At 39.2% G+C, this 23,819-nt stretch overlaps 1 protein-coding gene and 1 long non-coding RNA gene across 3 annotated transcripts in view; one reads left to right on the top strand and one right to left on the bottom strand.

Annotated features, from left to right (window-relative positions):
- Positions 1 to 23,819, bottom strand: part of LOC116645022 — a 91,973-nt gene that overhangs the window by 42,852 nt on the left and 25,302 nt on the right. The window lies entirely within an intron of this gene.
- Positions 10,523 to 20,569, top strand: PRL (prolactin). Of its 2 annotated transcripts, none has more exons than XM_032424957.1 (5): positions 10,523 to 10,595; positions 12,912 to 13,093; positions 14,960 to 15,067; positions 17,283 to 17,462; positions 19,696 to 20,039. In XM_032424957.1, exons 1-5 carry the CDS (start codon positions 10,568 to 10,570, stop codon positions 19,885 to 19,887), a joined length of 690 nt encoding a protein of 229 aa, XP_032280848.1. In that variant the 5' UTR covers positions 10,523 to 10,567; the 3' UTR covers positions 19,888 to 20,039. The 2 variants fall into 2 exon arrangements, with proteins under 2 accessions (XP_032280848.1, XP_032280847.1); XM_032424956.1 differs by having other exon boundaries at positions 10,568 to 10,595; positions 12,909 to 13,093; positions 19,696 to 20,569.

The raw sequence follows: 23,819 nt of genomic DNA, 5'->3' as shown, positions 1-23,819 counted from the left end.
CATAAAGGCATGTGTGCAAATATTTATCACACAATTGTTTATAGTGGGGGGGGAATAGATGTTATTTGGAAGAGTGGACAAGTAAAATGTGAATACATTCAATGAAGCATCGAAAGGAGTTAGAAATGACAGACTACATGTACACATAGAAACCTGAATGCATCCTATAAATACAACAATGAAAACAATGAACAAGACAAAGATCAGAATGAAATCTCTAAGACCGTATCTTTGAGATAAATTAGAAATGTATTCTCACTCAACAACAATACACATCTTACAGGAACTCATACAAAGTAATTCCTATGAACATATTAGAATGATCGATTGTGGGGAAAGGAAAGGAAAGAGAGTGTAGAAGGGGATAAGAAGAGATAGATGATATAGATAGATAGAAGATAAATAAAAAAATAATGGGAGTAGCTATGCATTGAACAATAGTGATAATGTCCCCTGAAATAAATTACTCTACCCTTTACCTAAGGCCCATTCAAAAAAAAAAAAAAAAATCCAGGAGAAAAAAGGAACTGAATTTTCTGAACATTGCTTTTTGTTCTTTTTCCTTCTTCTTTGCTTTCCAGCTCTGGATATTTAAGATTCCCTCCCACACTAGTTTTAGAACTTAAATCGATGACAGGTTTTATGAAAGGTCCATCAAAACTTGCTGTGGTAACTCTTTGCAGTCAGAATTGAGAGCATTAAGTAGCATGGTTGCAGTGACCTGAGCAGAGTCAGGTTTCAACACTTACCCATTTTTTCTTGTACCTTTGTCTTAATGATCTAGGCCAGAAGTTAACAAACTGTAGCTTGCAGACCAAATGTAGCCAAACAAGCTGTTTTTGAACATCTGATGAGCTAAGAATGTTATTTATATCTTAAAATGGTTATATAAGTACCTATGTTATAGCCTTCATTTTGCCTCTTGGCCAAGCCTAAAACATTTACTCTCTGGCTCCAAGAAAAAGTTTCCTGACCTCTAACTTAGAGTCTAGAAAAAAATTATTATTTCTAACATTCTCTCCTTTGTAAGACTTGTGTCCCAGCTTAGAAGAAATAGTTTTAGAAACAGTTTTTTGGGCCAAAGGAGGAATCTGCCACTGATTGACAAGCCCTGAACTAGAATATGGGGAAATGTGTTCCTGGTTGAGTAAAAAAAGATTAAATGGTAGACATCAAAGTCCATTTGCAGAATAATGTGAGGAATGACCATAATAACTGCACTAGAGTACAGTGGTTATTGCAGCTTATGTTTTCCAAGATGTACATGACAGAATCTTCCATCCTACATGCTTTGCTTACGATGGTATGTTGATGCCTCTCCCGTTGATAGATGCATCTATTCTGTCACCTTCATTTGAGCATGCCAGTGACCATGAAGGAAATGATCCTATGTAACTTCCAAGGTTTGGGGTAGTTGATCTTGGAACCCAGCCTCCAGGTTGTGAGGAAGCCCAGACCACACGGAGAGGCCATGAGTAGGGATTCAGCTGGACAACCCCAGATGAATCAATATCAACCACATCAACTACATCAGCTAATTACCAGACATCTGACTGAGGAAGACTTTGAGATGCCTTTGCCCCTAGTTACCACTTGGATGCAACCTGCATGAAAGACCCAGAGGAAGAATCCTGAGAGATACTAATAAATTGATTATTAAAGCCACTAAAATTTGCGGTAATTTTTTTGCAGCAATAAATAATCAGAACAACTAGTTATAGTCTCTTTTACTGAAGATTCAAAGATTATTCTTAACATTATTTAACTTATCATTAAGTTAAATAATAAGTTATTTTATGTTTGGGATGATAAAGTTTCCTTTGCTTGGAATGACCTTAATGAGGCCACTGACCCACATGAGTTATTTGATGTGATTTCATGATACCTTAGCATGATACCTTAACTGAAGTCTGGCCATTGCTGACTTATAGAGCTTTATGAGCAGAATCAGGAATTTCCCAGACCGTGATATATCATATTCATCAAATTTGATTATCTGTCACAATCATGTAGGATAGCCCCAGCAAGCCAGAAATGGACTCAATAATAATTTGAAACTCCTTTTTCTTACTCTATGATTTATGCATGAGTCTATATAACTTTCTAATAAACAATAACATACAATTTGTTCCAAGAAATAAGCATATGTCTTCATCCAAAATCCTGGAGTTTACTCCCACATAACCCTTTCTGAAAAGAGAAGGCTTAAGATAGAAACTTGAAATTTGGGGCTGCAATGAAAGCAGACAGCTTTAATGTCATCTTTTATGAACTGTGTGCTAAAATGTATCAGTCGGGAGGGAGAATATATATAATAAAGTCTTTCATAATACTATAAAACAACATTTTTGGTTTTATGTTTGGGATGATAAAGTTTCCTTTGCTTGGAATGACCTTGAAATAAACTACAAGAAAAGACTTTTGAGATTTTTTTTCCCGACAAGGACAAACCCATGACATTTTCACAAAGCCTTTGGTCTTAACCTTGGATTTCTGTCTGCTCAGGATAAAGGCAGAGAAAATGAGCAGGAAAGCTCTAAAGGTGGGCTGCTATTATTAAATGCAAATATATTCATTAAGGAATTGGCCAAACAGGAAGGTATATTCCACTTTTAATGAATTTTTTAAACACACAAATATTCTGCAGGTGTGCGTTCATAATTTAATTAACCTTTGAAGGAAGCATTTGTTATCAGTGTAAATGGGCCGGGGTGATAAAATGCTATCAGACCTAAGTTTTCACCTCTTATTTTATATACATTATAAAAAAATTTTAAATGCATCAAAAGCTGACTTCTTTCCACTTTCATATCTTTGACCTTCCTGCGGTCACTGAAAGCCCCAATGGCATCATTTTTATGGGATTCTTAATTTATGTCATATTGCTAGAAATAACATATAGTAGAAATAATATATGTAATTTTAAAAAACATTTTCTAAAAACATTAAGACACGGATGAGAAATTAAAACATATTTTGCACGTAAATATATCTTATATATATTTATATATATATAATATATACAGTGACACTGTGACAATTATCTCAGCAATTTAGAACAGACACATTTACACGTCTACTGGCCCCCTCCCCAGCAAAAACTGAGTAAAAGTGACTTATAAAATTTTTAAGGTTAAAATATTCTAGTAACATTAATAAAATCTACCCATCACTGTCCATGTTATAGGATTCTGATCCCAACACTAAAAAATGGTTACATTCTTCTAATCAGCATTGTTTGAAAAGTAAAAATTATTAATGATTTCACTAACAGTTGCTTCATCTACAAAGCTTAGCAAACAATTTGATTGACTGTTTTTAACTAATTTGCTCACATGTAATCAAAATTTTTTTAAGTTCTCACCAAAAGTAAAGTACAGATCTACACAAACAAATGCAAAGAATACTTGTTGAGATTGCTTGAAACACTAATGGGAAAAAAAAACTTTGTGTCTTGACATCTGAGATTAAAGTTCTCTTTAAACTGAATCCTATCGATATTGCTTCATTTTTAATACTTCATTTATATAAACAAGAGTTTGGAAGATAGAGTTATTTCACAGACTTATCTTCAAAACATATTCCCAAATGATAAAATATGTGTTTCTATGTACTTGATGGGACCTTAATGGGAAAGCTTTCTATAAACCAAACATGAAAACATTCTCACAATTTCATAGCTGTTTCCCATATACACATCCATGATTTTCATTTATATAAGTGGACATTATTTTCAGGCACAGCTGAAAGTAAAGTCTCTCTCTTATTTTGCAGTTATTAACAGAAACTTACAGCTTATATTCACTCTCTCTATGAAATTAATGTCCCTTTCTGGAAGAAACACCTTATGTCTCATCTATTAAGTTCATCATATAAGGTAGGAGTACAAATGGCCTGTAGGAAAGAGGACCCTTAAATGCCACATCACCTAGAATGGTAATAATAATATTGCTTCTCTCAAGTGGTCGACAGATAACCTTTTATTTTTTTTTTAATCTACAAGAATTCTTTGACTTTCATTCTACTAATGATGTAGAAGTGACAAGTGAAAAAGTTAAATGAAGATTTTATGACTCATGCAAGACTCCTATTAGCAAAAGAATTCTTCGAGACCAAAATGGCAGATAAACCAAAGACCAATTTGAAGTAGAAATAATAGAAATAAAATTAATGGCTCTTCATTCCTTATCTACATAACTCATTAAGAAATATTTTAACAAATGCACTGTTGTTGTTTTTTTTTTTTTAACGTGATTAAGAATCACACTCAAATTCTATCTGACAGTGTCAGTGTTTCCTTAAAGGATTCAAAGTAGTTAAAACATTCCGTTTCTCTCTCCTCTCTCTTTGGGAACTCAATTACCTTGGCATTTTTCCTTGAAGTAATGTGTTTCTCAATGTGTCTTCCAGGTAGGTCACATCTGCATCTGCTCAGCAAAACTTACTACCATCAGCCACACAATAAGTCGGGGGGCACAAGTGTGAATGTGGAAAGCAAGAAGAAAACTGACCAGCATGGCAAGCAGGAGACCTGGAGCTCCAGTGTCAGCTCTGTCAATAATTAAATATGCTTAATGCATTTTCTTCACCTGTGCAATGAGCAGTTGGGTTAGATGTACTCTCTAGTGCCTCTGATCTCAAAAACTATGGTTTCGACAGATTAGAGATTGTTCAGAAGGTGCCCTTCGGGACGATTAATCTTCCTGATGGATAAACAGATTGAAACTGAAATGGACACAGGCAGGAGAAAATGGAGAAGCTAGTAAAAGTATCCAGGTCAAGATAACCTGGGAAGAGGAGAAAAGAAAATTTTTTAGGAGTTAAGGAGGCAGAATAATCGCAACCTAGGAATGGAGGGAGTATGAGTCAAAGGAGACAAAAGAAAAGCAAATAAACACAACTCTGGGAGGTTAAATGTGGGTGATGGAGAAGACAGTTTAAGGGAAAAGCTGAATAGTTATGGATTTTTTAAAAAATTATTCAGTGTATGTTGGTTGAACACATATAGGTTGAAATGCGTAGCAGGTAAATGGCATCTCAGAGGAGAAGGCGGGGAGGACGGTGGAGTTGGGATCATCTTCATGGACATGACAGGTAGTCATGGCACGGAATGGGACAGTCAGTGGGAAATGACAGGCTGAATGCCCCAGAAACGACATAGCTAAGGACTCGGGGAGTTATTTTGATTCAACAATGAAATAGTCATTGGAGACTATTAAGAGAAAACAGAACAAAACAAATCGAACTCCTTATATATTCTTCTTCCCATGTATTCTATTTTTTTTAGAAAATTGTTACATTTTCATTATGGCCAAGTATAACGTCATTTATTGGAGAGGTTTCATAGTTGTTTAAAATACACACGCACATGGGATCTCCTACTTTTGTGTATTGTTTAATTTCCCCTCACATTTTCTTACCATATGCTTTATGTTTGGGATCCTATATTAAATGCATGAAGACTGTTCATAGCCTCATCTCCATTGCAGACCGTATACAGTATCACAAAGGATGGCCTTTTAACATTTTTGCCTTAACTTTAAACCTGCCTAGTAGTAATCTTGTCACCCCAGCAATTTTAAGTGATTTACCTGATGTGCTTTCTCTGTACTTTCCCCCTTACCTTCTCTTAGCCACTTCGTTTAAGGTCAGGGTTTCTCAACATTGGAGCTACTGACGTCTTAGATGAAACAGTATTTGGTTCTGATGGCTGTGCTGAGTGTTGTTGGACTCCACCCAGTCGGTGCCAGGATCGCCCCCACCTTCAGTTCTGACGATCAAAACTGTCTCCAGACACAGCAATTCTGTGCCAGCTCACAGCTCCTCACCTTCGAAAATAACTCTTTCAGGTATATCACTTGTATCCAGCATCTAATTGGCATTTGCCACCTTTAAAGAAACTAAGTCATTTTTTTTCTTCTAATAAATAACTTGTCCCATCATATTTTTGATGTTTGATCTTATTCTGACCTTTAATTGTGTGTGTGTGTGTCTGTCTGCTCACGTTCCCTATGCTTCCTCTCTTTTGTTAAATGGAATGTCTTTTATTTTGTGTACGTGTATGTGCGCCTGCTTACGTGGGATATTTCCTTTTTCTGAGTTAGAAGGCTTATAATCTGTTTTCCGTATTTTTAGTGGTTATAATAACTTTGCATCATCTGTTGATTCCCTTCCTTTTTTAGAACACTAGCTTGATTTTATCTATTGATTCCCCAATCCGAGCCATGAATAAAATAACATGCCCATCTGTCCTCCTACCTCAGATAGCAGGTGTAATTTTGCTAGTTTTTTTAAGTTACTTTTTGCTCATTTTATTAGAATTAGGGAGAGCCAGAATTCTGTGATCTCCTTATCTCAGAAGTCCTCATAATCACTGTGTACCTTTACTTTCCCCCTGTAATTTAAAAGCGCAGATATACATACTTCCATATATACATATACATACATATATATATACACACACTAATATCTACCTATATAGAGAATATAAACATATATAAAGAGAGTATAAAATATGTGTGTGTGTGTGTGTGTGCATTTAGAGCATTTGGTCGATAGAACATTCCACCAATTATTATTTATATTTCAACGCCGAATGATAAAGAGTTTTGTTAAATAAATGTCACTTTAGTTACTCCCTGAGTATCAAAGCATATATTATGCTGGTAATACATTCTGCATTTCATGAATAAATTAAAGAAAAAGAGGGACATGTCCCAGGGAAGCTATTTTAGGCAAATTCCAGTAGAAAAATGTATTGTAGGATGATGGGTGTATAGACTAGAACTGAAGTATATTATTTCATGTGAAGAACTTGCCCTACTTCTTAGCCTGAATCCTTTCAATATGCTGAAAAGGATGAACCATGGAGGAAGGCAGAGATGACAGCTTTCAGGATATGTATGGCCCCATGAGCTGTGACACTATCGAAAGATTCTCTTCGGATTGGTACCGATTGGCTGCCCTGATCCCATGTGCCCTGACTCCTCCCGACTGCCCCAGTCCCTCCCCAAGGATCCTGCCAGTCTCACCGCAATTGAACAATTAAAGACTTAATGCCTGTCCGGGAGTACAGACACCCTCAGGGACCCTGGTCTGTTACTTTGGCGTTCTGTTCTGTTTGGTGGTGCCCGTGCTAATTATAAAATTTAAAATTATCCCTGGAAAAAGCAATGGCTCAGAGTCCCACTTCCTATTAGACGATGACTTCATGAGTGTGTCCGTATCTATATATAGATATATATCTCCCTGAAAGCGGGCATGCTTCAAATCCACTTTTCCGTTTGACAAGACACACAAACACACACACACACACATGTACATAATATTGGGGTATGAAGACTCTTTTATAAGAAAAGTTATCATCTGCCCCACTTCACATTAGCCCACAGCCAATATTTGATGCTTTTACTTGAAAAAATATCATCTTAAAGAGTGAATCTGCGAAGTTTCCAGACACATCATCCTTAGATCTGGCATTGTCCTATATCATGTTGTTCGGAACAAACATGTGACAAGAAACTCATAGGATAAGCTAACACCGAGAACTCAGAGAATTAGAGCAGAGGACATGAATATTGTATCAGTGAAAAGAAATTACAGGACAAATTTCCAAATGCTTCCATTATGGCTTTCTTATTTAAGGAGCAAATGCTCCCAAGACACCGCTAACAGATTAAGAACTTGGGTTCTGGAGTTACTTAAGGAAGCTGATGACCTGCAAAGCCCTGGCAGAGATAAGCATTAAAGACAGACACTTAGGGGAAAATATACATCGTAATATGCATGAAGTTGACGTATACAGAGGACGTAACGAAATCATTACTTTTGTTTATCCTGAAAACAGTGCAGTTCAAGAAAGGACCATTGTGACTGATTCTTTTTCCAATGTGCCCTTCATGTTTTCTGTTATTTTATATCAAAAACAACTTACAACCTCTCTGATCTTTTAGTCCAGGTTTTGGAAGATGGCTGGTTGGGAATTCTTAAATCCATTAACAATATACCTTTCATCATTTGCAACTTTCACTTTATTCAAGGCAATTCATGACTAATATAAATTGAAATATCTCTGTGATCCTCTTATCTGATGATTTTTAAACTTCTTAATTTCTTTTACTTTTTAATATTCCCCATATCTTGCAGTAGACACCTTTCAAGCTTTGTGAAATATTTTTCATATTTTTGCATCATAAATGAGAAAAGAAAACATAGTATTATTCCAAATTTAAAAACAAAAGAAAATTCAAGGAAACTGCAAGCTCCATTCCTAATTAGTAAGAAAAGAAACCTGATGTTACTTAATGTTAAAAATTAGAATCATTTAGAAGAGATGACAAAATTGTTCATTAGTTTCAGGTACTAAAAATTTCATGGCAACTTGAACATCATTTCAGCTATTTATTCAGCTACTTGACAGAAATCAGTCATCAGCTCCCAGTTTATCCTAAGCCCCCAGATGGCAAACAAATGAAGTTTTGTAATAAAAACAGACACGTCTATTCTCAGTGAATGTCTTTATTGCTCTAAATTAAGGGCAGGGTTTGGTAAAGAGATCTTTAAAAGAGCCACGTACAAAAATTAAGGTGAAAGCTAGGGGACGTAAATAGCTGAAAAAAAATAGGACAACTATGACTTTTTGCATAAAATATGCCTTTTGCCTTATTTAGGTATTGCAACATCCCATTAACAGGAAACAGGGCGGGGGGGGGTGGGGGCGGGGGGGGCAGCAAGGAAGCAAATGAGAGTTTGCAGAGAAACATGCCCCTCTTTGGAGTCAAATAAATCAACTGGCCTCCCAGAATAAACACAACTCAGGTGTTCTTAGATTGCTTTTTTCCTGGCTATCTACAAAAGTCACAACGCCTTTAAATTTTAACATTATGTTGTCAGTTCTTACGGCAGAATTCCCTACTCTTAACTTTCTAGAAGAAGAGGGGAATGGAGGGCAGCATTAATTTCTCAGCCATGGGGCACTGCTCTCTTAATAATTCAGACTTTCACTATCCAGGGGGAAAAATGGATACTTTATAGGGTCAATGAAATCCTGACCCAGCTTCAGACTGAAAGAGCCTATACATCACCACACTTGATGCGTAGGATGCAAAATCTAGTACTGCGCACGCTAAGGCAATTAGGAAGATGGTTTTTAAGGGAAGTCACTCTTCGTTAAGATTTCTAGGTCTCCATAAGAGCATTTGGAAAATCACTGAGGCACAATTGTGGCAGCATCAACTATGGAAAAAGTAAATGCCATGGAAAAGAATTATTTTAAAAATCACCTCACCTGTTGATTTACTAGGAGAGGCATATGGCGACATTGAAGCTAAAGGTCACGGGCTGCTTTAGATGCAAGGACTCAAAAATTAGAGAAAGTCGTCAACAACCCAGTTCTTATTCATTAAAATCATTTCATTTAGGAAATCTCTAAGAGGCGGATGGAACTTTTGAGCCCATGAAAGATTAATTTTTGTCACCTTGGCCCTGGAGGGGTGCTGGGTCAGAGAAATAAAATGATCATAAATTAGTGAAGTCTGTCCACTCATCCTTGAGGAAAGTGCAAATTATTGCCTCGAATTTTGTTTTACTACATCATATTCCAAGGGGTGTGTGTGTGTGTGTGTTCGTCCTTGAAAACCACTATGTCGCTTGCCCAGAATAAAGTCCCTAAGGTCAGGGGTGATTTCTTGTTCAGGCCCAACTGTGTTTGTTAAATGATTCATTTCCAAGTCTTCTTAATATCCCTCCTGATTCCTTGTGAAGCAAAATTCCTGCCAGCATCTAATTTGACTAATTACTTCAATATTCTTGACACTGAATCTCTCCAGGCCTCTGTTCTTTAATCTGTAAACTGGGGATGCTAATCTAAATTTACATAAATGTTGAAGTCAAAAGAAATGAACAGATGAAAATACCCATTTTAAAACAAAGTACCATACATACAGGTCATTTAAAAAGGGCAAAACAGAATGTGTAGAAGCAAGAAAAAGATGAGAGCAAACATAACGAGAGCATGACAGGGGATCGAATGTCCTACTTTCTCCTTATTCTATATTTCCTGATAATTTCCTGTGTCGGTTTTGAAACCTTGACTTCACCTGGCAATTCTGAACTGGGGAAAAAAAAAGAATACCCGTCGCTAATATATGGGACACCTAAGTGAAATATAATGCTATATTCAAGACCCTGCAGAGAAACAAAGGCAAATTTTAAAGCAAATGACTTCTGTAGTGCTACGGGTCCTTTCACCCAAAATAGTCTCCAGATCTCACCTTCATCATTTCTCTCATTTCCTTTTGGTCTAATTAATCAAAATCCTTCCTAGAATGTTCATTTCTGGCCAGTATGTCTTCCTGAATATGAATAAGAAATAAAAGACCATTTGATGTTTGAAATTATGGGGGTAATCTCAATGACGGAGATAGATGACTGGCAAAAGGGAAGGGACTGCCTGATTAAATATATTCATGAAGATGTCAAAGGTTTATAAAGCCAATATCTGGGAGAGAAAGCTGTTGGGCTACCAGACCTTCTCTGGTGACGTGTGTTTCTCGAAAGCATCACCACCATGGACAACAAAGGGTGGTCACTGAAAGGTACGTGCAACAACTCACGGATTTGTCGAATTGTCAACATTCTTGAGGGGGGTGGCACTAATTTGAAACTTTAGCTAATATTCTCTGAGCAAGAGGTTTCAGGTTTCCAGAGTTTAGAAGAGCTATCTAGTCATTGGTCTGGGAAGCAATTGTACAAGGGCACAATAGAACACTCGTTCTCAAACAGAGATCCTCCTTCTTCCGGAGACATTTGGCTAATGTCTGAGATGTTTTTGGTTGTCTTAATTCGAAATTGGGGTGCTCCTGTTATCTAGTGGGCAAAACTCAGAGATGCTGCCAAACATACCACAATGCACAGGACAGCTCCCAGAACAGGGAATGAACCAACTCAAAATGCCAATAATGTCAAAGATTGAGAAATCCTGGCCTGGAATAAGATGACAAATGTCTATAGGTCCAATTTATCACAACTGCAGAAGGTAGACACTAACATTTTCTGGTTCCCAGGACTCTGACGTGAGTCAGCCTGGGGAAACTTTCAACTCTGAAGTCATAATATACAGACAATGATAGTAGAATGGTCTCTTATAATACTTTGTCAACTAGCTCTAAGCCAAATGGCATTTCAAAGAGAAAAACAGCCTGTAATAATTAACCATCTTTACTTTCTTGGTTGACATTTGCAAGAAAAAGAGATCAGCAACAACCATAAAATTCATTTTATAAAATGAAGAACAAAAACATCTATTTTATCTCCTCTTAGACTGTGAGAATCCTTCAGATAATAAATGTACAGATAAATGTAGTCAGAGTTAAATAATATCTATGAAGTTATGAATTTCCTAGAACTAATATTCCAATTTCTTGACCTATAGTGCACTTTTTTTTAACACCTGTAGATAAAATATCCGTTCAGCTAAATTACATGACTTTAAAGTACCTAAAATAAACTTTTTGGAAATCTCATGTTTTTGAAAAAAATTAAAATCTGTTATACGACTCACCTCACAACATTTCCATCTTTCATTTTGCAGCTAAAAGGTTGTGAGTTACAGTCTCTATTAACAAAAAATTTTAGCTTTTTTTAGGTATTTAGGTTTAGGAAGTTTTTCACACATAAATCTTTAGCACTTGCCTCATGTCATCCTAGACATTTCCAATTACATTCATTGAAGTTTCCATAGAAGCTTGGTTTTCTGATAAATACAATTCTATGTCAGATATTCTTCTGGAGCGGGTTCATTGATGCTAATAAGTGATTTTAATAGATTGTTCCTTTCCTTTTGAAAGTGTAAATGATTGATATGTCAGAGGTCTGCCCATCTGTTGAGCTACCACGATAACTAAATCATCTCTGATAACTGTGATTTTAAAAGAGGGTGTTTTGTAGATGGAACAGGAGAAAGGGATCACATCAACTTCCTAGGGCCACTGTGAGCATTAAAGGCAAAATACTGTTCCTCCCAAGTAGTGGCAATGACACTCCAAGCACTGAGTTGTCAAGGCCGCTCCCGTGGCCCACGTGACCTGGACGCAGCCTGGGAGCACACAGGTGTGCACGACGTCACGCGACACAGTCAGAGTGACGATGCTGGTGTCCAGCCTCCTCCACCTGCTCGTCATAGGACTGGAGGAAAATCACTTAACCTCCCTAAGCCTTCTGCTTCATCAGTGTAATGTGACGATAATAAGGAAGGCCGCAGTCCTCACAAGATTACTGGGAAACACAAATTTAAAAAAAAATGCAAAGCCTTTGGCAGGGTGTCAAGCAATCACATAGGGTCATTAAGGTGAGTTAGCAGATCTAGGCCACAGTATCGTTTTGTGCTGGATTCTCTTCATACTCCATATTAGCCACTGTCAATCATATTTATTCTGATCAGGCATGAAAGTAAAACAAACAGGTCTACTGTGCGGTGCTTGCCATTTCAGGGTCTAAAAATGCAGGTAGTAGTCAATACAGAGTTAAAAAATCACAGTCTCACAGAGAGCCTGGCTGCTGGAAATCTGCAGAAACTCCCAAGATGTTAAACTAACTTAGAAGAATGACTTAAACACCCTGGCTCAGAGTTCATTTAAGCTCCAAATGTTTGCAAAGTACAGAAGCTCTCCTGGGAGCAATACCAAAATGCAGGGAGTAACCCGCTTCTCCAACTATGTATCTGTGCAAATAGAATTACATATCTAAATGGACAACGGCGGGAGGTGTTGGCTCTTTCCCACCCTGGCTGTCATGATACCAAATCCTGCGGAGGGCGGGGTGGGGGTGGGGGGAAGAGAAGGCTCCCCCCGCAGAATTACTTTTCATAACCTCCGCTGAACAGATCAGAGTGGCTGGTGTTTCTCTTTGAGCAGGGTCGCTCCTGCCCCTGCTGCTGCTGGTGTCGGAACTCCTCCTGGGCCAGAGCGTGGCCTCCCTGCCCATCTGTCCCACCGGGGCGGTCAACTGCCAGGTGTCCCTCCGAGACCTGTTTGACCGCGCGGTCATCCTGTCTCACTACATCCATAACCTCTCCTCGGAGATGTTCAACGAATTTGTAAGTACGCCCTTCTTGCTTCTTCCCAGAAGGAAGCTTCCCACACTTGAGCCAAGAAAGATGCCGGAGCCAAATCTCAAATAACACACTTTTTAGGTAAAAAAAAAAAAAAAGCCATTGGCTCATAAAATGGGGGGGGGGGGGGCAAGAAGAAAGGGACAGTGTCATGAAACCTCAAAGATTCTCAAAGAGTATAATGACTCTTTAAAATTTTCCTTTAATTCGTTTTCTTTAAAAAAAAAATTTCCAGCAAATTTTAAGCATCTGTATTAGCCGGCTGGGGCTGCCGTAACAGAATTCCATAGGTTGGGTGGCTTCAACAGAAATGTATTTTCGGACAGATCTGGAGGCTGGAAGTCTGAGCTCAGGGCGCCAGCATGGTCAGGTTCTGATAAGGGCACACATCTCCCCATCTTGCCTCTTCCCTGTCCTCATGGTGGTAGAGGGTGGGGGTGGGGGGATTCTCTGGTGTCTCTTCTTGTAAGGACACTAATCCTATTGGATCAGGGCTCCACTCTTATGACCTCATTTAGCCTTACTTACCTCCATAAAGGCCCTATCTTCAAATATAATGCACTGGGGGTTAGGACTTCAACATAGGCATTTTGGGAAAACACAACCATCACTCCATAACAACACCTGGCATAAAGCGCTTTTGGGTGGAGCTTGAGTAATTGGAAGCATGCTGAGTTCTTGTCCTTGTGTGTGGGGTACATGTCTCCTGAGGCATTCGTCACCCAGCATCCCAGATATCTAATAAATGAGAGTCACACTGCCTGGAATGGAGTTAATCGAAGAAAGTTAAACTAAGCTGAATCCATGTCAGGAAAACAAACAATAATAGCTCTTCTGAAACCCAAAAATGCTATAAATTATTGTTCTAAGATGTCCAGTGTATAGATTTAGAACTAGAATTGAAGGGTTGGTTTAGAATTGGAAACAATATTCTCCTTCTGATTACGGTACTTTGAAAGTTGTAGCTTAACTCTTTTAGGTCAACCAGTGTATGAGAGGTTCAATAAATCAAAGGGTCACCATAAGGAATGTGGCTCAATGTTTGTAATAAACACATATTCCATAGTTCTCTGTACTCAGTGGTTTTTCTTCCATCCTCCTCTTTTGACTGCCATTCTTGTGTCTTTCACATCTTCCCGGTAATCTCCTTAGATTTTCACAGCTTTTGGTAGAGATTAGCTTTATGTCAATGCCTTAGCTAGTTGTTGTGTGTGTGTGTGTGTGTATTTTAATTCTGAGTCCACTGATTAATATTTCCTAAAATTTTATACCCTGTTTTTTTGACTTACCATTTTGTAACAATCAACAAAATTGTATTATGCATCTATGATGAACATGGTAAAGTACAGGTGTGTGGATTCAGATGTTAGTCAAAGAAAAGTTATAATTTTATAATGTCTATTAGGGGAGCATATAGGCTTGGACTCCCAGTAAAGAAAATATTAAATGGCAAAATATAAGTATATGTGCCCTAGGATATTGGTTCAAATACTAAAGAAAGAGGATAGTTAACAAAATATTTAATGTTCCTTTTTTGGGGTATTAAATGTGTTTGCTTTCCAAGTAGTAACTTGTGGAAAAGGTAAAATTAAACAAGGGAATCACAAAAAAGGGAAGAGGTCGGGATTTGGAAAAGTAAGATTTTAAAAAAGAATGCATTGATAGAGAAAATCAAAATAAAAGGCAGGGAAAGGGTGCCTTTCTCAATTCTTTAGTTTCAGTTTTTCATGTAATTCTCATTCTAAAAAAACAGATTACACATCTATCAAGTGTGTTAATATTCTGGTAATGGGCTCATTTAACCAATGCTCAAACAACTATAACTAATTAAATTTGCTTGCTCCCTTTCAGGATAAAAGGTACGCCCAGGGCCGGGGGTTCATTACCAAGGCCATCAACAGCTGTCACACTTCCTCCCTCTCTACCCCTGAAGACAAGGAGCAAGCCCAGCAGATCCACGTGAGTCTTCTCTCCAGGTTTCTCACCAACACCACTGAGGTGCCACCATGAAGTACGGTGTTAGGTAATGCTAGGTGCACACACAAAGAAATATGGAGGAAGAACAAGTAATCAGAGAGAAATGACCGCATGTAACTGATGAAGCATCAGAAAAACTAAATGAGGACTAAAGATTGTAGCAGCAAAATAGATCTCTAAGTTGTTCATGCAAACAACATTATTTTAATCAATGCCTTGGACCCAGATTTGCATATATTATACCATGTGAAAGCCTGAACTGAATTAGACTTCCATGGATAAAATAGAAGGTTTGCAAAATTCATGGATAGGTAAGACATGCACGCAACTTTGTATTTATCACGTGATAACCTTGGCTCCGCCCCTGGCCGCATTCAACATTACTGAGCACCGAGCCATCTCTTCCAGACTTTGAAGGCTCTCCTTCCGATGCTACTTCTCCTTCTCTGACGCCTGCCTCTCTCTTCATTCTTCCCTGACTCCTCCATCACCTGTCACTTCTGAATTATAAGTCTCTCCCCAAATAAGGTCCTGTAAAATATTATGTTTTGTTTCTCATGGCTACATGATTGCTTCTGCTCTGATGACCACAAAGTCTGCATGGGAAGCCCCAATCATTTATCCCTTTTCTTTATCATAATAATCTCTCCTTTCTGATTCCCTGCCACAAGCACTGTCTTAACATGACTTAAAAGAAGCATCTTCACATATATCCCCCCATAAATGCAATCTGCTTTCTCTTCACAACTTTGTTAATGGGTACCAGCATTCTTTCTGTCTGCTAAGCTCATTAATAGTACTGATAATGATGATGATAAAATGAAGGGAAAGGGTGAAGAAGGATGAGGAGGAGTTAAAATGTATTAAGAGCCACTCCCTGGCCAGACACTTCACCAAGCGATGTACCTGTATTACTGTAGTTAATCCTCACAAAAAAGTCCTAGGACACTAGGCACTGCTATTACACTTGCTGAGATGAGGAAGCTGAAGCTTGCAGAGGCTGTGGAATCTGGAGTCATGACGGGGTGGGAAGCCGTGGGTCTGGGCTTCATCCAATTCCAAGCCCTCACCCTTACTCGTTATGCTCCAACTAGCCCAACTAGACGGCCATCCGTGGCTTATATCTCCTTCACTTCATATCGCAGGACATGTTTCCATCGCCACATCTGTTGGATTCTTCTCCACTCTTCACTTCCTTTACCTTAGACTAGTTCACAGACCTCAGGAAAGCAAGCCTTTTAAATCAGAGACGAGCAGCTCCTAAGAGTTTCATGTGCGATCCTGACAGTGAGACTATAGGGGGCAAACCTCCCTTGTAAATTCCTCTGATGTTGTTCCTACCACTGTCATGGTGCCATTTTATTCACCTGAACAGCTCAACAGAAGAGACTTCTCTGGTTGCAGCACAGGGACGGGGGCTGCGATAGACTGAGGAGAGCGTATTCATGGGTGCCATGCCTTCTTCACTGGCTCTTTGTTCTAATTTCATAAAATAAAAACTACAGATCATAAGCGAATCCATTAAAGAAGGATTTGACTCATTAATATGAATGTGTCCTTGGATGAACATGATGTGGGCCCTTTGTCATCGGCACTCATGGAGTCTGTCTTTCCTGGGTCGGGGACTGGAGGCACATGCTGAGTGCCAACAAAATTCTTTCTGGACAAGCAAAGCTGCCAAATATAAAAAAAAAAAAAGCTCACTGAGTGGGCGGATGGTAGAACTTCCAAGGAGAACAAAATTCCTCATGCTATAAACTAGAATTCTCATTAGATGAAGTAGTTATTCAAATAAACCAGATTTTTTTTTTATTTTAGCCAAGTTTAGGCCAATAGCTTAAACTTTTTTATTTTTACAACTTTAACCACCTACAAAAGATTTTACATACATATAGGAATAACAAAGAGATCATTTGGGTCAGCCTCTCAGCACAAAAACTCACAAGTAACTAAACCCACTGTGTTATGCTTTCTTTAATTTTTTTTTATTTATTTGAGAGAGAGCACAAACTGGGGGGAGGAGCAGAGGGAGAGGGAGAAGCAGACTCCCCGCTGAGCAGGGAGCCTGATGTGGGGTATAATCCCAGAACCCTAAGATCATGACCTGAGCTGAAGGCAGACGCTTAACCCACCGAGCCACCCAGGTGCCCCCTTTGTTATGCTTTTTTTAATGCAATTGCTTTATATGGTCACTTAGCACGAAGACCTTCTGAACCTGATACTCAGAGTGCTGCGCTCCTGGAATGACCCCCTGTATCATCTAGTCACGGAAGTGCGGGGTATGCAAGAAGCCCCAGATTCGATTCTGTCCAGAGCCATAGAGATTGAGGAACAAAACAGAAGACTTCTAGAGGGTATGGAGAAGATAGTTGGCCAGGTGAGCATCCTCCTGACGCTTCTTTGTTTTCTTCATTGATGAAAGAGGTGACCTCCATTGTGAGAAGCAAGTTCCGAAATCCCTCCCTTTGCAAGAACAAAATTTAGGCATTTCTTATCCTAGGTTGCTGTTAAATAAAGCAAGATTCTAGTAATTCATACTGGTAGATCCTATTGTAAGTGAATCTTAGGATGTGATAGATGACAGGTGCAGCCTTCCCTACAGAGCACACAAATCCACCAAAGGCTTGCCCCTTCCTGGGGACTGGGGTTTATAATATTTTCAAGGAAAAGAAAACTGGAGAGTGGAATCTGCAAGATAAACATTTTTCTCTAAGTATCCCAGGACACCTGCTACTGAAATTCTGCTCATGTTTTTTCTCTTTTCTCCCCACACCAAAGGATGACAGTGGGAAGGGAGAAAAGAGAAAATCAAATCAGATGAGATGGTATTTCTTGCCACTACCCCAGCCCCACCTCTGCTGGACATATTTGTCAGAGAGAGAGGAGACTGTCAGAGATTGAAAAGATGAGGTCAGATTTCAGTGGGTCACAAAAGAAGGGAGTGTATCTTTTCTGAAATTCTTTATTTTGTCATTTGCAGAAAGTGGTCTCATCCTAAATTTTATGTTTTCTTTTGGGGGAAGGCTTCCAAAATCAACATTCATAACATTACATCTAATCTCCCCAAATAATGTCATATTTAGATTGAGTTAATATTTACAATATAGATCTCGAATCAGATGGGATAATTTCAGCACGAGTGAAGTAACATCCAAACAGCTGCATGAAGTTCTCAGAAATAATGTGTCATCTAAAGAAAAAGATAGAATTGTAATAGTAATAGGATTTTATACTTCCCTTACCCTGTCCAAAGTACATGTTATCATGTGTCCTTTTTGTCACTTTCATGGGAGAAGAATATATCCAACACAGATACAAAGCACATTTCCACTTGAGACATGAAATAAACACCTAGACTTTCAAGTTATTTTCTTCATTACTGTCAGCTTACTTTCTGAGGTCGCTAATTTGTTCTAGAATACTTCATTTAGTTCTTTTTTTTTTAACCACTTATTTATTCTTATTATCATTGTCCCTTGTACAGTAAATTTCATCTTAGGGCCCAAGCACCAAAATTAAACATAAAGCAAGGCAACAAATACACACACTACGAACACGCACACTTTAAATTCCAATAGGAAATCCCAAGTTTAAAAAAATATTCTTACTCTGTAGGAGACAGTTCAACAGATCAGGGTCTACAATTATCCCACATTTGTACCCAGCAGCTCTCAAAGCAGCTGATGTGCCTACTTCCCAAGCTGCCTACTCCATCTCTCAGTTCTCTGGAGATTCCCAGCTTGCAAAGCGGGGGGGTGGGGGGGGTGGGGGCAGAGGTCAGGGTACCCCTCCCTCGCATTCCTCAGTGTCCTTTTGTTTTCACTGTCATGCTTCCCAGCCTACCACCCACCCCTCACCACTGAGGGGTCACTGCTAGCACCCCCCCCTTTCTCATACGCATGATCCTCGGCATCTCCCACCCCAGAGATTTCAAAACAAAGCCCCTATTGCTCGTAGACATTTGGGGGTTAACGGTCCTGGGTAGATTATGAAAGTCTCCTGACTCTTTCAGCAGATCTTTGTGGTAGATGTCACTAGATGACCTGCATCTTAGACCATCAGGTGCAATCATCATTTCTGAGGTCTTTTGTACATACACTACATGGAGAAGAGAATCAGTTTGAAGCAGGAAACAGATAAATGTAATTGTTCTGAGCTATCAGAAGAAATACGGTACAAAGAACACATCAGAGACAAGATTCAGGACATGAAATAGATTCCTCTAGTATGAGAACTAAGACTAGCTCCTCCATTGTCCCTTGGTCACATTCACATATATATACACATATGGCCCGTAAATACATATACATTTCGCACAACTATATTGCAACTGACTCTCTCTCAATCTCTAGCAACCTTGTGGTTCTCTATTTAGTCCGATGCACACATACTTCATCTGTGATCACCTACGTGTTAGAATGCTTACACCTGAATCCTGCTTCTACTTTTTAGACCATTAATAGATTTCTGATGTACTGGCTCAATAATCCATGCCTCTACCTAGAGAGCTTTACATTCATGCCTCTTGCCCAAATCCTAATTTGACAATTAGAAGGAACAAAGATAAGCAAATACTGACAATACTAAGTCACTGTCTTTTTGGTGATTAGGTTCATCCTGGAGTCAAAGAGAATGAGGTCTACTCCGTATGGTCAGGACTTCCGTCCCTGCAGATGGCTGATGAAGACACTCGCCTTTTTGCTTTTTATAACCTGCTCCACTGCCTACGCAGGGATTCACATAAGATTGACAATTATCTCAAGCTCCTGAAATGCCGAATCGTCTACGACAGCAACTGCTAAGCCCGCATCCGTGCCATCTATTTCTGGGAAGGTTCTTAATGATCCGTCCCATAGCAAGCTCCTCTTAGCTTTATAGCTTTTTAATGCATGCTTGGGTGTAATGGGTCTCATCTTAAAAAATAAAAACTGACTCCTCGGAGATGTCAAAATCAAAAAGGGCAATTTGTCAACGTTTCTCTTCTTCATTTCATAGAAAATCAAAAGAGAATCCATCACTACCATTGAGAAGTTCCTATTAAAATTTGTCACAAATAGCAGAAACTAGCATTACAAATAAGACTATTAACAGCTTCCTTTAGAATCACTGTAAATTATTATGGGTCACGGTATTAGAATCCAAGAATTAGGTAACTATGCATCATGCCAGTCATGCTACCAAGAAGAGTGAACTCTCAGGATTCTTGATGAGAGCCAGCCACACACTATCAGCTAACTCTCACCATATTCCAATGGACAATGTAAGCACTCTGAGGCTGTGATGCACCCACGTAGCATGAGGTTTACTGAGCCATCTGCAACTCCATAGGCTGCTGTCTCGGTCCATTCGGGCTGCTATAACAAACCACCACAGACTTAGAAACAACAGAAATTTCATTCCACAGCATAGCCAGGTGAGGGCCCCCCCTCTTCCAGGTCACAGACTTCCTGCTGTGTCCCTGAGTGTCAGAAGGAGCCAGGGAGCTCTGGGGGGGGTCTCTTTTATTAGAGTACGAACCCCATCATGAGGGCTCTACCCTCATAACTTAATCACCTGCCAAAGGCCCCACCTATTAATACTATTGCCTTCCAGTGTTTAGGATTTCAATGTATGAAATTATGACCAGGGCAGATTCAAATATGAAATGGTGTTATCCTTCTCCAGTGACTGTCTTCAACCATGTACCCCTGAACTCATCTTGTTGGCATCATCATGGATGCATCCCATAGGTTCTAGTCACTCTGGGTCTCATAAGTCCATTCAGATCTCAACTCCATTTCATATTCAGCCTATTTAATGTTTTCCTCTGCCTTTTTGTGGCTCATGGGACCTACCCGGGGAAGGAGAGGTGGTCAATTTCTGCAAGGTTTCTTCCCCTCCCGCTTCTGGATCTCCATCTCTCTTTGCTAAGTTAGAACGGGAGACAGGATGAGAAGAGATGGGCAAGTTCTGACATCACTGACTTATGTGGTACTGCCATGGCCTTCTCATCATTAACAGAAGCTAACCTTGAATTCCCTCGAGTGGCAGGTGTCTCTCTCGTGGGGCACCCTTGTGATTTTCCAGGACATTCACAAGTGGGGACACCCCCACTGTCTAGTTTCTTTAGCAGGGGAAATACTCTGGCTTGATTCTTTATCTACCCCACAGCTGTGCCACCTACAGTGTTCTCCCCAGCTGCTGCTCCCCTCACCCTGCCTGCACCCTACTGGAGAAAATTGGCTCGGGGTCATCTGTCTACTAGGGAACCCACAGTAAACTCATGCATCATAACCACTCCAAACAACCGAAGAGCCATTATATTGTTTTGCTTTTTATCCCATACTGGGGTCTCCTGACAATCCTCTTCTCTTCCTGTTCACATAGACACAGAGTGGATCAGAAAGTTGGATTCATAAACACACGTGAATCTGAGGGATGACATGTGGTTTTCCCCTTCTTTTAGAACCAGTGAATAATTATCTCTGTCAGTAATTGTCTTAGAGAGTTGGCCTTGCAAACACTCCCTGCTGGGCCACTGAATCATAACACCCTCCTCATATACTTAGTCTCCTGCTGGAGAAAGGTAACTGGATTAGGGTAGCTCAGCTTGTCCAACTGCTGCTAAATAACCCAGGATTAGGGCCCATCTCTGCTAGCTCTCCTTAGAAGGCGGTGGGATTGCCAGGCTGTTTCTGCAGCAGCTTTAGGGCTTTGGCAGGAATTCCTAGACAACAGACAATAGGAATATAGGAATACTCCATCCAACATCCTGAAAGAGAGGAAATAAAAAGTTGGAGCAGGAGGAGGATGAAGAGCGAAGGGTGAGGGGAAGAAGGGGAAATGTGAGTAAAAGACTTGAGTTGTGAAGGATGAGATGATATTAGTGCTGTATTTGGTGAAGACATAAATCTATTGCTTTAATTTTATACCCTAAGAGCAAATATTATCTCGTATTCTCCTTATACTCCACTTTCCTCTTCTCTCTTTTCTGAAATTTTCCTTTGTATTAGAGTATTCTCTGCCCTTACTGATTAACTTGCAATGGCTCTAGAGATGAGCAGAACTTGGCACATCTTCCGATCAGAACTCAAGGCAATTTCCCTCCGCCATGTGAAGAAGGCTTTCCCAACATACAGGAGCATGTCTAATGAAACCAATCTCTTCCAAGGCCAATATTTTCTTTGTTTGAGTCCTGCTTCTGTCTCTAGCTGTGATGACCCAAACCTTTCAGAACACAACAGAATAGCCTACTCCAAACCAATATTGAACCTCTCTTTTCTCCTGTATGCATATAAAATGTCAGCTTTCTCATATTTTAGCTTTCTTTTAAAAGGCAGGGGAGTATGAGAAAAACCTGTATGTACTTCCTTTCTCAGTCATTTTTTTTTGCTGAAAACATCTAATTCTATTGTGCTACCCACTTAACTTCCTTTTCTTCAGTTTCTCGGTATTTCCAACAGAGAGGATGGTATTTAGAAGTGGTGAAATTTGGCAATAAATGGACAATGCAATTGTAAGAAACATAAGTTCACCACTAGCCCACAGATTTCTTCATGTATTCTTCTCTTATAAAGTTTATTCCCAGTACAAATTCAAGACTTCAGATAAATAACTGAGGTGGTGATATTAAAAGGCTTCTCTCAGCTTGACCATGACATATAAACTGAATACTGTAGTTTTCAGACAAGATTGAGCAGAGCCATGGGTGTTCTGTAGAGTCAGCGAGGGGCAGGTGGAAAGGGGATATTTGGGAAGAATATACCAATCACCCTCCTGCCAACCAGAGTGAGTCTATTTTTTTTCTTCTTTTACAGATTTCCATGTAAGATTACATTTGAGGAAATAGGCCTTGCTATAGGAAGAACAATACCAGTGGTTACAAAACAGAAACAAACAAACAAAAATCCTTGAAATGTACTGATCTGAGAGATGAGTCAATCACATGTCCTGAGCACTATAAGGACTAAAAGAGGTTTAAAAAATCTCTATCACCCAGAAGTTTGCTCTCAAGTTGTGGAGAGAGTGACATCAACATGCAAATTACTATACTATATGGTAGAGAAGTCAGTACAGCAAGTGATGTTAACCAAAGTACTGCAGTGAATTAAAGGAAAGTGGGAAGACGTCTGGATGAAAGAACAAGAGAGTTTTCCGGACTGATGGTTTCATCATGGAGTTCTGAAGGTTTGATGGGATACTGATAGGCACAAATAGGAAGATGGCATATCTGTCAATTTATTTAAAATCATTTCATGATGTCATTATCTCCTGCATTCTGAGCTGTTAATACAAAAGGAACTGAGCTGTTAATATGTAAAGCATTATAAGGTCTCAGTAAATAATCAAGTTTGATCACAACACAAGAAATGTTCACTTTTTTAACAGACACTTTTTAATAGCTCTCATTATTATGCTCACATGATATGCTATACACATTACTGCAGGGAATCAAGGGGAAAGCATTCAGGGATCACTTATGCACTCTGGAGGATCATATACGTCAATTTGGAAAGTTTGTACTTATTCTACAAGGCAACAGGAAACCAGGAAATTTTAGTTCCAGAGAGCAGTATGTCCAGAATGGGAAAATAGAAACATTTACCTGGTTTGGAGGGTTGTGGGAGTATGGGACTGGCAGAGCAAAGAAGCAGGTCCAGAAACAAGTTGGAATAGTATTATGACATTCTAAAAGAAAATCAAAGAGGGCTCCGCCAAGCGAAAAGAAGCAAAACACATGAGAGGTGTAGGTACA

Source organism: Phoca vitulina, unplaced genomic scaffold (genome assembly GCF_004348235.1).
Source record: "Phoca vitulina isolate PV1807 unplaced genomic scaffold, GSC_HSeal_1.0 scaffold31, whole genome shotgun sequence".
NCBI lineage: Eukaryota > Metazoa > Chordata > Mammalia > Carnivora > Phocidae > Phoca > Phoca vitulina.
Note: the sequence above shows the minus strand (reverse complement) of the source record. Positions and strands in the feature narration are given on the sequence as shown.